This window comes from Hoplias malabaricus, chromosome 5 (genome assembly GCF_029633855.1).
Source record: "Hoplias malabaricus isolate fHopMal1 chromosome 5, fHopMal1.hap1, whole genome shotgun sequence".
Lineage (NCBI taxonomy): Eukaryota > Metazoa > Chordata > Actinopteri > Characiformes > Erythrinidae > Hoplias > Hoplias malabaricus.
Window position 1 is genome coordinate 51,800,684 of NC_089804.1, and position 15,076 is coordinate 51,815,759.

The following is a 15,076-nucleotide window of genomic DNA, read 5'->3' on the forward strand; positions in this document are numbered from 1 at the left end:
GACACAGACATGATACAATTGCGGTATAATGAGTGTCTGTGTTAAATCAGTAGCTTCTAATTACCAAATATATTTAATTGGAATCACACAAATAAATAAAGAACTGATAATGCTGGAGTAATTTAGATATGTTGGCCTGCAGATGATATGAACTCCTATACACTCCTAAACACTGACCCTTATATTACTATAGAAATAGTGGTAGTCAAGTAATTTGTTATGGTAGGTCTATTCTTGAGCCATATATGTGAAGTTCTTGAGCAAGATGCCAATTAACTATAACTGTGAACTAGTAAAATGATTGCTTGTCTCACTTTAATCTTGTTTATCCCTTGGGGGACAACATAGCTATTCAATAAATGTTCAATTTCCAAGCCTTTTGGCTTCCCCCCACTCCCTCCCCTGCTATGTGCCTGGTCCCTTAGGTAAGTTTAAGAGCTACTTTTCCATTGTCTCCGCTCTAAGAGGTCTGTATATCACAGAGAATGAGTCCTGTCAGTTTTATTACCACTGGAGCACAGCAGCAACTGATAAAAACAAGACTTCATATACTCTCACATCTCTGTGGTCCCACAAAATAGCCTCGCTTGATCAGTCTGTTATCCTAACCCCCTCCCAGTCTGTCTCTCTCTCTCTCTCTCTCTCTCTCTCTCTCTCTCTGTCTCCTTCTCCTCTCGCCTTGTCTGTTTCCTGTCTCTTGCTTCACATCTCTGCTTGTGTATAAAATGCCACTGCAGCTGTGCCCTTCTTTTTCTCTTCCACTTTCCTCTTCTCTCTCCCTCCATCCTTCCCCTTCGTTTAATGGTGCCCCTGTAATGAAAAGTGCTGGCAGAACAAGCCCCCGGCAGGCCCGAGGGTCCTCCCTCGCAGCCAGTGCCGAGATCAAGCCAGCGTGGTGTTTCACAAGCAGTCCGCTCCCACGTCAATATTCATCTCTGCAGCAGTCCACTGTAATCCTGAAACATCTCCTCACCTCGTTCCCCACAAGACAAGCTTTCATTTCACTTATATTTGATAAATGCCGGAAAACATCGAACTGGCGAAATCTGTGCTGCTGTGCATTGAGCCCTGCGCCCACTGCTGCCCAGCAGACTCCATGAAACCTGTCCCAAAAATACAGGGTAAGAATCGATGGGGAAGAGAGAAAAGGGCTTAAATGTTCAGTGCTGGGTGTCTTCTAATTAAAGTGACCACTTGCATTTTGGTATTGAATCTGCGAGTGTGCCTGAGGGAGAGAGCAGCCCTTTTCCTTGTTAGCAAAACTAATGAGCACAATGACATAGACTGGCCATCGATGGCCAGATCAGATCAGACCATCACTGTCACACACACAGATGACACATTCCTTATATTGACCATTTCAGCTGACAGCTTGTAGCCACTCAATATTTCTTCCCTTTTGCATTCACTTTTTCCCCAAAGAGTTCTTGTGTGAATTTACATTCAAATGTGTAATTGTTCACAAAAATAAATGTGGTTCCTTACGAATGAAATTCAAAGAAGGAAACCTTTAAGATGACACTACAGTATTCAGTGTTACATAATTAAATGGCAGCATTCATTCATTCATTCATTCATTGTCTGTAACCGCTTATCCAGTGCAGGGTCTCTGTATGTCCAGAGCCTACTTGGAATCACTGGGCGCAAGGCAGGAAAACACCCTGGAGGGGCCCCTGTCCTTCACACAGCAACACTCACACACATTCACTCACTCACTTACACCTATGGACACTACCAACTTGTGTTTTTGGACCGTGGGAGGAAACCCACACAGACACTGGGAGAACACACCAACTCCTCACAGACAGTCACCCGGAACGGGACTTGAACCCACAACCTCCAGGACCCTGGAGCTGCTGCGCCACCATTCCACCCTAAATGGCAGGCAGCATGTTCCACTCAATTTACAAATTATTGATTAAGCTTTTCTCCAGCCAGAGACAGTAACATGGGGATAATAGGGTGTTTCTATTAGATAATGGTTTTGAGAATGAGGCTAGTCAAGTATGATGGGTTCCATATGTTATGTATGATCAGATGTGTTTATTTTTGTGTTTTAGACTGACACCTAAAGTTATATTAATCAATTTGCTTTATAATGGAATATCTATTTCCTTTCATCTGTGAAAAATACTGAAAATAATTTTGTCTCTGATTAAAAATTGTAAGTTTAAATTATAACCAGAGGTGTGAGAGGCTGTCAAATGGAAAGAGAATTTCTGAACGTGGGTGGCTCAGGAACTCCTGACAGATAGATACTGACGCACAAAAAAGGCGGCAGCTTTGGCAGTCTAGAGCTTGGGAGGAGTTTGGAGAGCCCATGGACAATGACTTCTTGGTCAGCCTTAAAATAGGTTCTGGAAAACACTCCAGACAGTTCAGGAGGGGAATGGGATACATTGTGCAAAATGTGCTCTGCAATGATGGTGAAACTCTGAACTCAACAGGGGATTTTGTTGGGCATTGAAAGAGCACCATTAAGGATTTCCTAAACTCGAGAGATATGCTTCCTATGTAAGATGTAGAGCCAGAAGTGTGTCAGATTCCAGGATATCTTGAATTAAAGAGGAACAATTGGATTTCATTCTGGCTGTGGAAAGGTGGATCAACCTTTGACTCTTTCATAGATAATTGAGGGGGCATGGGAGTTGACTACTCCACTCAACATGTGTTTGGTAGATTTGTAGATGGCATTTGATCGTGTTCTCTGAGCATCTCTTTGATGGGTGTTCTGGGTGCAAGGGCCAATAACACAAGTCCTTAAATACTCTAATATAAGAGTGTAAGTTGTGTTTGCATTCTTTATTCAGGTTTGTTCACTGTAGGCTTTGCCATGTCTTCTGTTCTATCACTTCTGTTTTTGATATATATGGACAAAGTGGCAAAAGGAAGCCAAGGACAAGGGAGCTTCTGTATGTTGGGGATGAGATGGTAGCATCTTTGACCTTTTCAGCTGAGTGTGTAGTGGTCAGTATATGGATAAGAAGTTCCAAACCTGAGGCTTTGGTTATTTCCTGAAAAAAATGGCATGCTCCCCTCAGGTAGGGGTCAAGAACCCACTTCAAGTGGAGGAGGTCATGAATCTCAGGGTCTTGTTCAGGTGGTTCGTGGAATCTGAGAAGATGCCTACTGGATGCCTCATGCTGGATGTATATCAGTCATGGCCAAATGGGAAGAGTCCTCGGGGTAGACCCAGGGTTCACTGGAGTGATTACATCTCCTGGCTGGCCTGGGAATGCCTGGGGGTCACCAAGGAGAAGTTAGTTCTAATTGCCTGGGCTTTTTTACTTGCTTTGTTGCCATTGTGCCCCTGAAAGTGACTAAGCATGGAAGATAATGGTGATGAATTTTAATTTGCAGTTCCTTATACGCATATATCCACAGTGTTATAAACTTAGGAAATATACAGAATGGCTTGAGGAGCATCTAAAACAGTGGCTGTTTCTGTGTACATAATTTTCCCAGAGTTGCCCAATTAGGAAAGATTGACAGAGATTGAGCAGTGACATAATGGTCAGATATTGACCAAAGCACCAGACAATCGATGTCTGACATCTGTCAGCAGACATACCACTTTATAAAAATTTTAGAGAACAAAAGATAAACAGAATCCTTATTTGTCTCTTATGTTTTAAATTAGTTCTTTTATTGAATACCCCTCATGTCAGATGTCAGGATAAGAATCTTGATTTAAAGGATCTTGAAATTTCTGAGAAGTCTTGGGCAGATTTACTAAGAGGCATTAATAACAGACAGCATACTGACAGTTCAGTGGCTTTTTTTTTTTTTGTTATTCACTAAGCTCTTGCATACAATTGAATATAAATAATTTTTGTAATTAGTATATGACCTAAACAATAAAGCCTGCTATTGTTATTTTTTTGGTCTTAGCAGGAGGACAAACGTTTGTTATTGATGTTGACAATAAGGTGTTATTATTGTGCAAGTACATAATATGTTCCATGTAATAATAATGTTTGAGTAATACATTTCAACAAAATAATACATAATTTTGTTATCATATTTCAGAAGTCATTATTTTTTCTTTTTCACAACATGTCAATTTTAGAATGTTGTAATGAGCTGAACCAATGTTCGTTTGATTGGATGTTGCAGTGGTATTTAAATATCCCTGTTTAATTTTCCCTTCAAACATGACTGCTTGGGAATTGTATTTTTTATTGTAACTTCTTGCCTGCATAGATTGCATCTACACTCTGTATAACACACTTTTTGCCACTGTGTGAGCAAAAACTACAGCACGTATGGGAAGTGAAGAAATGTGAAACTTTAAATTAATACTAATTTTCCTTCATATTATTAAGACTGATATGACATGGCATACAATCAAATTTGTTTTTTTTTTTCACAACAAATAAGTGTACATTAAAAATTCCAACAATGGCTAAAGTAAACAGTGGCAATCAAGTTAATGCCAACAACACAATAAGCTTCTCACAGGCATTAAACAGTGCCTTCATTAATGGCAGTATGGTTCATCATACTAATCTTCTCCAGGCTCTCGGGCAAAGCAGTCTAATCACTGGCTCTATCACCTGAAGAGCCTAGGTTTGAATCTAGATGATGCCTCAGAGGACGGGAGGTTGGGAGTCCTTTTGTACATTTGTACACTTTTTCCATAGGTAATATGGCTCCCTCAGCCCCATCAATGCCCACACTGCTGACTAGTACAGGCTTGTGTTTGCTGATGTAACTGATCTGGACAGTTTGCATTCTTCTCCAAACTAGTCCATGGCATTGCATCGGTTGTAGTTGACGACTGGTGAGATGGCCTCAACAAGCCTGTGCACCTTTACAGTAATGAGGATGGGGCACTATGTGCCATTGGTTGAGATTCACTGAAAGTGTAAAATTAGAGACTAACAGTTGAGGGTAAAATTCTGCAACAGGTAAATAATTTGTCATTTTTTAAATTCTTATTTTATATATTTATTAATTTTTTATTTTATTTTAGTGGGAGGGCTTGTGTGCAATTGAGTTTTTTTTTTATACTTTTTACACCTAACTCTTTTTATCAACATTTTATCATATTTCTTATTTATTAAATTATAATATGATTGTGATTTAACTTTTGTATTTTAATATTGTTAATTTTACAGATAATGAGTGCTACTTTACTTGACTTGGCAGCACCCACCCCTGTGATTTTTTATGGGAGGGACAGTGCACCTATTTAGTAAACCAAAATCTTAGTAAAATTAATCCTGGAATATTTTAACGTGGACCTATATAATATTCCAATACTCCACTTAAATATTCCAATATTTTCAGCTGAAAAATAGAACAGGTCATTAAACAAAAATGTACAATAATATCACAAAAGATTATTATTGTACCAATTTTATCGTGGGTCTCTGCAACCTTCTAATTGTAAGTCTATTCAAGCATATATGTCTGTGTGTCCACATGACTAAGCCCAATTTAAAATGTTAACAAACAAGCAATAGATCCACTCCAGGGAGTCAATACGACGGATCCTTGATGCAGAATTTAAATAAGCCTGTGTCTGTTGCGTGCAGCCTCTCAGCCTGAGCACAGGATGTGTTTCTTGCATTAAATTCCACAGGTCGATACTGGAAAGAGATACAGTTTGTGTTTTTACATCCCTCCACAGCGAACCTTATTCCACAGGTTGGACTATACGACAACCAGCATTACAGGAGATCAATACAAGGAAGTATGGAAGTAACCCTGATCCAGTTAGCTTTGCCATTTGTTGTCAGACAGCCCACAAAACTATGCTATAGCAAATCCTGAAAATAATTCAAAACACCTTCCATAATACAGGTACAACATATATGGAATTTTTAAAATGAGATCAGAATCCAAGTTTAGGATTTTTTTTTACATATAACGTGTATGGTTATTGTCACTGTCCAAAGAATAGTCATTTTGCTCCATTTGTCATGAAATATTTACACAATGTGAAGGACAGCTGCTGATGTAGTCAGCTACAAATCCACAAAAATGCACGTTTTTCATTGGACAGCAACAACATTCTTTTAAAATCCAATAACATGTATCGTTAAGAGCACTTAAACACTCAGAAGTGAGTAGTAGCTGTCAGAGAGTAAATATCAATACCATATTCCTGCCTAATGGATACTGAAAAAGCAATTGAATTTATATAAGATAACAAAACCTACATTTAATCATTGGAGTTACACATAGGGTGCATTAGTAGCATTTGGTATCTTGCAAGCTTTTTACAAGAATCATGAGGTATGCAAGTCCCTTCTTCAGTGTTTCACTGAATGAAGCCCACGACACCAGGGAGGTCTGGTTTCCCAAACCACCCCCTGCAAGCTCACTTTAGGTAATGGATTGACCTTTACAAGCTTGGCTACAAGTGCCTTTTTGTTGCAATTGTTGCACAATTATAAAAGCCTTACAGAATATTTGTTAAATCTCTTTAACTTTAAACTTACGAGTGTGTTATTAACTTCATTGACCTTTTTGTATAGTTTAGGAAAGTCACACAATTATGGCAGATTTGGTGCAGGTTTGTGGTTCTGTAACTGAGCTCATGTAAATTGTTTTGAGTAATTATTTTGTGTGGCAGCTGTGGCCTGGTGGTTAGGGAACTGGGCTTGTAGCCGGAAGGTTGGCAGTTCCATCCCCAGAGTCGGCAGGTCATGACTCAAGTGCTCTTGAGCAAGGCTCCTAACCTCCAACTGCTCCCCAGACACCGTGGCTAGGGTCGCCCACCACTCCAGGCATGTGTGTTCACTAGTGTGTGTAAATGTGTGTTTTACTGCACGGATTGGGTTAAATGTGGAGAACAATTTCCACTGGGTGCAAGCACAGTGGCCAATAAATCGATTCTAAATCTAAATTAACCATTGTGTTTCTTTTAACTACAACAGCTTAATATTCTATACAAAGTTTTAGTTCCAAACTAAAATTAATTTAAAAAATATCTAATTATTTATAAATTTGCTATGATATGGTGAATTATGATAGACTTGTGGGTGAAGCATGAACAGGTCAATTGACTTCATTCAGTCGTGTGTATTTCGTTCAAAAAATATTACGTGAAAATTATTATTATTATTGTATGATTTTTCACCACCGAGCTGTATACTCAGTGGCTACTTTCTGGTGTACACAATTTATCTACTCTCAATCATTTCATCAGCATAATTTGTTAACCCTTCTTTACTTTGTTCCACCACCATTCTAGTCACTGCTTTGACACAAATGGCATGTAGTGAATTATTTATAAAGTGAGCAAAAAATGTAAAAAATATTTTGTACATATTTATTTTGGTTCTCTAAATCTTACATTCCTTCAAGGAACATGAATGTTTAGTGTTTAAGGTTTTTAAAGTAGGGTTTGAGAACAATTTCTTTTTAAGAGTGGATTTTGCCCTCCTCTGTGTCAAACATGATTGTTTTGGCTGTGCTCAGAGACAGTGACAGGGTGAGGTGTGAGCACATCTCTGGCCTTCCTCTGACCGAGCCTCTATTTCTCTGTCTATGACAGGTGAGGGCCAGCGCCATCGCCCAGGATGCCGATCAGAATTATGACTACGCCTCCAACAGCGTGATACTGCATTTAGACGTAGGGGACGAGGTGTGTGTACAGCTGGATGGGGGGAAAGTCCATGGGGGAAATACCAACAAATACAGCACATTTTCCGGGTTCCTCATCTACCCCGACTGACACCCCAGCCCCCTTTAAACCGGCTGCCAAACCACCCCACAATGCTGCTCAAAACACTCTCAAACCTTCTCTCACACACATATACGACACCTACAAGACCTACAATACACTGAATAGACTTGAAATAAGGGACATGCACATGGGTTGATGCTGGTGGGAAGAAGGGCTTCACAAACATGATCTCACTTACTTTAATTAAGCAAGTGCATTTTCTGACATATTGTTTGTACATGTATGCAAATTATGTCATATGCTATACCTACACACACAGCTCCAAAAAAAAGTGTAATATAGATATTGAGTATAGAAATATATCTACCACAGTGCTCTCCTCCCTGAGCGTGTACAGCATCAAGGTGTCGAGTCCTGTCATTTTTGTGTCATCTCAAGCCTGATTCATTTCAGAGAGATTGTATTTGAATTTCTGCTGGACTTTGCACATTAGATTTTAAAGGCAGAGGCCTAACATGCTTTGTTAAAGTCAATTACAACTGTCACACATTGCTGAGATTTGTTGGGAATTATTTCATACGGGTTATTTTCACTAAAAAGGGACTGATTGAATAGTGTTGTGCAACAGGAATCCAATACAATGACATATATATGCGCGCGCACACCACTGTGGGCCTGTGATTAATCTAAGTCCCTTGGTTCAATTAATTTGACTTAAACTGACCGGTTTGGCTGTCTGTGTGGAATTGAAAATATGGCCTGTGAACGTGGACATACAAGGGATGGGATCGAAAGCACAGTGGCCGACCACGGTTCTGAGCTGCGTGAGCATGGATTTCCAATATGTCCAAGCACTGGCTCAGACTGCATCATTAATGTATCTCTAGCTTCACTCCATTCCGTGTCTTAATCTTAATATTTTTATATTAATTCAAGTAAAGGTATTTCTTTATTTTTTATGTGGTCACAGCTTGATGTGGGTTTTGCCTAAAAGAAGATATAAAATTGATGTATATACATCACATACGTTACCCATTACACTAAATTGTTTAATGGTGCATTTTAAAGTGAGATTAGAAATACACAGACAGCCAAAAGAATAAAAACAAAATCTTTTTAAATTGAAGTAATCACTGAAATATGATATATACGTCTCATCTGCCTAATCATTTTAAAAGAATAATGCAACTATATTAACACTCCTTGTGTTGATATCACAAATAGTTTCATAGTTTTTATTATTATTATTGTCAATTTTTTTATGTCACAGCTTATCTGACAAAGATATTTCATAGAGCTGTTTTATCTCCAAACAAATCCATGCAAACTTAATTAAACTGACCATGGTCAGATGTCTATAATCTTATCTAGAATATATTGTTAGGCTTGCTGTAAATTGTTTATTTCAGAGATTATATACAAGAAAGGGTTTGTAATCATCAGGCTATCCTGAGTGTCTTTGTATGTGTGTATGTGTGTGGTTTTTTATGTGTGAGTTGTGAGAGACAGTCTCCCTTTTTGTGTAGAAATCCTTTATTGATAAGAAATCCCAGTGTCCTTACAGTGTTTCCTGTCTCTTGAATTGCGTGCCATTCCTTATCACACATCAGCAGAATATTTATGGCTGATTGGAGATCCCATAGTAATTCTGTACAGGGCTCTGGGAGTGGGTCAAGCCATGTGCAAATACAAAGAAATGCAAATACAAGACACATCAATACATCTATAAATCAAGCCACATTTCCTTCTCAAAACTCTATAATAAAGAATGTTCAAATATCACCGACCCCTTTTTTTTCTTCTCCTGTGTATTTTTAGATTACTGCATCGTGTAAACACAGTAGCTGTCCTTCAAATCGTGTGAAAAATTCACGACCAACAGAAATGCACCAAAATTACTTGGTTTACTTTGACTTCTATTGAAATTTAAAAGGATTTTCCTCTTCCTAAAATTGCTATTTTGGATTGTGGATTGTTATTTTTGAATTGTGGCACACTTGTTTGATTAATATGTTTATAATTGTCTTAATAAAACCAAGCCATTACTTATTAAAAACAAAACCATTCAACAGCATGAATATATATGATGTAAATTATTAACCCATTCATGTCTCTCAACAGAATGTAGTGAAAGGAAAAATGCCACACCACTTTGTTTGTATGCCTTATTCACTTTGATATCATGCAATATTCATCATTTTATTTATTGTCAAGTAATGACTTTCTAATTTGTGGAACATTTTTCAGGTCGCATTAGTGAGGTCTCTGAGGGGTTCTTGCTTTTCTGGGTGGTGGTGAAATGTGCAGATGAAAATGATATTTCACGGTAATATTTCTTGTCCTTGCCCACTGGTCCACGCTCGTGAAATAAATCAGTGTTGAAGGTGGGGAATCTCTCATCCAATATGGGTCTCCTGAGTGACCCAGTGAAGGTTTGTGGTTCACAACAAGAATTATGATATAGCATGTTCAGTATGATCATATTAACCATGTGAAATACAATTTCTGATCTGAAAGATTGGAGGTTCAAAAATCAGCCAACAAAAGAGTAAATTTGACAAATCAACATTGTTCGATTACACTCAGAAATCAACAAATAAGAAACAAGTTTGAGATTGCTAGTATGGATATTAAAGGGTTAAAAGAGAAACTGAGTAGCTGTGTATTGGAATTCTGCTTACCGTGAAACTTAAAGGTATGGATGCCTCATTCAGTGAATTACTATGAATCAGTGTCGTTGTAGAGAACAGTATAAACAAACAGCAACAGAAAACAGCAGCAAGACCTTGGCCTCCGCCTGTGTCTGTGTTAAAAAGAAGGGAGAAATCTTTAATTAAAAGCAAGAGGTAATGGCATTCCGGACCTGGAGGCTTCTGGTGGTGGGAGCGTGTGGGGGGATCACAGTGTGTCTGCAGTAGCAGCCCCCTCGCTCTCTCTGCTGCCAGATTCCAGTTGAAAGTTAATTGGACGGAGAGAGGCCTGAGACGGGCTGCATTGAGGCCCATTAGCCATTCCCCTGTCGAATGCAGAGCCACGCGGATCACAGACTCACAAATAGGCGGATTAAAATAATCAATACACTTCACTTACCTTCAGCGCATTCACACAAGTGCACAACTGCCAAAGCCGCACATATATACACACACACATCCAGCAAAATGAATTCAGTAATTAGTAGAGGACCTATTCACCATTTGTATGATACCTGGCGCCTTGCCTCCGTGCGGGTGCGCGTGCACACACAAACGCGCGAGCGAGCGCGCGTTCGCACTCAAACACACACGCGCGCACACACACACAAATAGCTGTGGTATCTAATGAGGGGGCATAGTTCTGACTGGTTGTGAGGAGATGAGGAAAAGGTCAGCGAGCTGTTGATGGGCTGCTCCTGCCTCACAATGCATCATAGGATCTTAAAGCCGATATTTCAGCCGTGCCACAAAACCCAAACAAACCGTCAGCTTTGAAAATCCCACCTTAGCGAGTCACGTCTCTGCTCCGGATGATGATGAAAGCCGTGGCGAAAAATACCTTGCGTTTTCATGTCAAATTGTTTAAGATTAAACACTGTGTTTTTTCTTCTATCCAAAACTTTTAAGAAGTCATAACTAAGACCAGACTCCCTCGTTTGGTGGAATTCAAAACATGTAAAAATAATAATAACAATAGTCTACATTTTTCAATCTGTCAAAAACGTTCAAAAACTGTACCCAGTAAACATTTAGCCGTTGATTCAACGTTGAAATAACGTAATGACTGCCGTCTAATCAACGTTCTCTTAAGGTTGAAAATGAAAGTTGAAAAGACGTCCAAACACAGACACTGAAAAGACGACTATTAGACGTGTTTTGGACGTCCACTGACTTTATCGATTGGTCAACACTTAACTAACTTATTAAGATGGATTTTGGACGTCCATTGACGTGTAAAATATGTCCTTGACGGACAGACTACTTTTAGACCTATTTTGAACGTCCAGGGACGTTCGTTGTTTACTGGGTATTATTTTTCATTATTCGTTTTAATAATAAAACAATATAAAATACATTGTCCTGTCTTACTCAGGCACAAAACTAGAGCTTATTACTGCTTTATATTCTTCTGTACACATTATTTACAGTGTGTTATATTTATGGCATTTAGCTAATGCTCTTATCCAACGTGACTTTTATAGAAGGTATTTCCATAAAGAGTCGATGACTGAGCACAGTTAAGAATGTGGTAATTCAATGCTCTCTGTGAAACGACTGATTAGATTTGATTAGAAATTAGGATTATTTTATGCTGCAGTACTGGTCGGCCATTTTGAGAGTGATATCACTGTGTTGAACAGTAAATATTATCTAGAGAGTAGATATTTTAATGTTTATTATTATTAGTTTTCTTATTTTACACAAAGAGAAACCAAAATGTGGTGCACACACTCCATGTGGGAACCATACGATAAACTCTGAACTCATTTATGAATAAATTATTGGGAAATAAATATATTCCTGATGTGTTGGAAGGTAAGTATGATTATTGATTGACTAATGTAAAATTGTTAGTTTAACTGTGTTTTGGTTAAAAGTGGCTGTTGTGTGTTTTTTCTCGTGTAAGTGTTTTACTCCACTTTTTTAATTGGATCTGGCGCCATTTAAAATACATGAGGAAAGTATTTGGAAGTAGGTGTAAGCTGGAAAAATAGTTGAGCGTAAAGATCTGAAGGACCGATTGGATGACCAAGCAAAACAAGCCATCTCCAAAATGACTGATGGTCTGATGGGGTGTTCCTGGTTGGAACAAAGAAAAAGTGGTCTTAGGGAGGACTTCCATTGTCATGGCTTCCAAGGGTCTTGGATGACCAAAGATCCTTGCTTCATGTGGGGAGTGAAAGCTATCCTGTCAGGCCTGATCCCACAGAAGAGCTACTATAGCACAAAATTGTGGAAAATTGAATATTGGTTATAATACAATGGGGCTGTGTAGCTGCAGACCAGTCAGAGTGTCCAAGCTGACCCCTGTCCGGTGTGATACAGTTAAAGGGTAAGCTGCTAATAGCTTGGTGCCAGATACCAGTGGACACCCTCAGAGCTCACGTGGAGACCATGCAGTGGGTAGGAGCTGTTTTAACTGCACAAAAGAGCCTTCCTAGAAGAGAAGATGCTATTGCTATTGATCAATAACGTTAAGATTAGAAGAAATGTTTGATGAGCAGGTGTCAAAAATGAGTTGGGTATAAGGCTTAAAATAGCATGTTTTCTATCATATAATGATCTGACATATCTGACCTTCACACAGAAGGTCACTGTAAACTGACCATTTGTTATCACCGCTCCAGGGCTGACCAGTGAAGACATGGAATAATCACAGGAGCTGACTTTAACAGGTGACTGAAAAATACATCATTGTATCCATCAGTTTCCAGGTCACAGCACAAGACTCCTGACAGTTAGAGGTGAAAACTGAACTGCATCTGTGAGTCACAGCACTGAACACTATGTCTTTAACTTCTTTAACTTCCAGTAAAGCTTCAGTGGATACGGGGTGGGGGACTTGTACTTTAAAGGTGGTGGCACTGCTAATGGTGCCCCTGGTTCCCCATCTTGGATCAATGTTCTGAGGAGTTTGTTGTGTTCTCTCAGTGTCTGCATGGGATTCCTCCACACAGCCTAAAAAGACCTGTGGACTGGCTTTATGGTTTGTCCACAGGTGTGAGTGTGAGAGTGACTGGGTGAATGTGTGATGGCCTGTGATGGACCGGCGTCCTTTCTAGGGTGTGTGCACACTGTGACCTAAGGCTGATAATGATGCTATGTGAGTGGGCACTCACTCATGTGGAAGATTTCACACAACCAAACAATGTAACAACATGATTTATGGACTGTGGGAGGAAACCCACGCAGACACAGGGTAAACACACAAAACTCTTTAAAGACAGTGATCCGAGAAAAGTATCGAACCCAGGAGTACTGAGCATCAACAAACTGATCTGAGGCAGATGGGGAGGATTCAATGTGTGTCATAAAACAGACTCTTATCTGTGTTTAGAACCAGTCCGTTCTACTGATTTAATGTCATTGTAGGAGCTTGAGTAGCACCAATTAATTATGCTATTAAGACATAGAAACTGCTTTTCGGAGGACGTATTTCCAACGTGAGAAACTGAAGAAAAGACTGACTATAATATGTAAACAGAAAGGTGTCAAGCATTGATATTTCAGGCTTAAGAGATTTTTATGCTGTTACATAATTGGTCAATACAAGGGCTCAACAAATTGATGGACAACCTGACATCCACTTATAAATAAACAGCAGAGAGCTAGTTTTAACTTGTAATAATGAAATAAACATAATGCTGACTTGTTTTACTATTTTGTGTATTTCATTATACAGCGTAACAGTAAAATCTATCAATAATAAAGCTTAAAACTAGTGTAGACCATTCCATATTTAAAAGGGAATATAAGGTGAACTAAACGTATGCAACAAGTAAAAATGTGCTGTGGCTTTCTTCAGACTGAAATATGTGACTGTGGCGCCATCTGTCTGTACAAATGTCACCATGCTGTTTAATATGGAGAGGCTAAATGGCCACACTTTTCCTTTGTCTTAATGCGTGGCAATTACCCATTTCACATTAAAAGCAATATGTCAGTCGTATGGGATGAGTTTTGTAACAAAATATTTAAAACCAGATATTTAAAAAATGCATTAACAAGCATTACACACGTTTCTAAAATGTTCTCCAAACTGTATCCTCATTTTACACCATTTGTCATAGGCTTTGTAGCATATTTACTTATCATACCAAATTTAATTATAGAAGACGATAGAGTTAGCGTTTCAACCTTTACGTTTAGCACTTTATCACTCCATTCAGATGAAATTAGTCTTAGTTGTAGACATGTGATAAAGTATTTAACCCGAGTACCTCAGACATTTTAATCCCGTCTGAATACAGTTTCAGTCATTTTTACATTTTTTAGTCAGTGTTAAATATTTCTGAAACAAGCAGTTAAAAATAGCCCCAGTTTTGTTTTTTCTGTCTGTCATATTCCAGGGTAAAAGGGTTTCACAGGCTTTTCTTGGGAATGGAGATGTTTAGTGATGAAATACACAGTTCACGAATGAGGATAAGCTCAGCTGCTGAACAACACACAAAATGACCCAAACTGTCACTCAGAGTACACACATTTTTGGTAGGTTTAAGTAGGTTTGTGAAAAATAGCAGCCTACATACCTGTTATGCATGTGTATCCTTCTCATGAAGTTACCATTTAATGGTTTATAATTACTCACAACATTGATCCAAGATGGGGAACCATTAAGCAAAGATTAAGGTCCTTTTTGGGGCAATTTTCTTGCTCATTGTCCATTTTGAGGGACTAGAAGACACAGTCATTAAAGGCTCAATATTTCTGAGTAGTTCTCAGAACAGCAGTCACATTCTAAAAA

The 15,076-nt window shown here is 38.8% G+C and overlaps 1 protein-coding gene across 2 annotated transcripts in view; it reads left to right on the forward strand.

Annotated features, from left to right (window-relative positions):
- The window catches only part of c1ql4a (complement component 1, q subcomponent-like 4), a 22,735-nt gene extending 9,531 nt beyond the window's left edge, over positions 1–13,204 (forward strand). The window contains exons 3-4 of one of the 2 annotated variants that reach the window (XM_066671324.1): positions 7,508–7,597; positions 12,960–13,204. In XM_066671324.1, coding sequence (XP_066527421.1) covers positions 7,508–7,597; positions 12,960–12,965 — 96 coding nt within the window. In that variant the 3' untranslated portion in view covers positions 12,966–13,204. Of the gene's footprint in view, positions 1–7,507; positions 9,662–12,959 lie in introns of those variants that run through there. The other variant, XM_066671323.1, reaches the window with a different exon arrangement.
- The last annotated feature ends 1,872 nt before the right edge of the window (positions 13,205–15,076 follow it).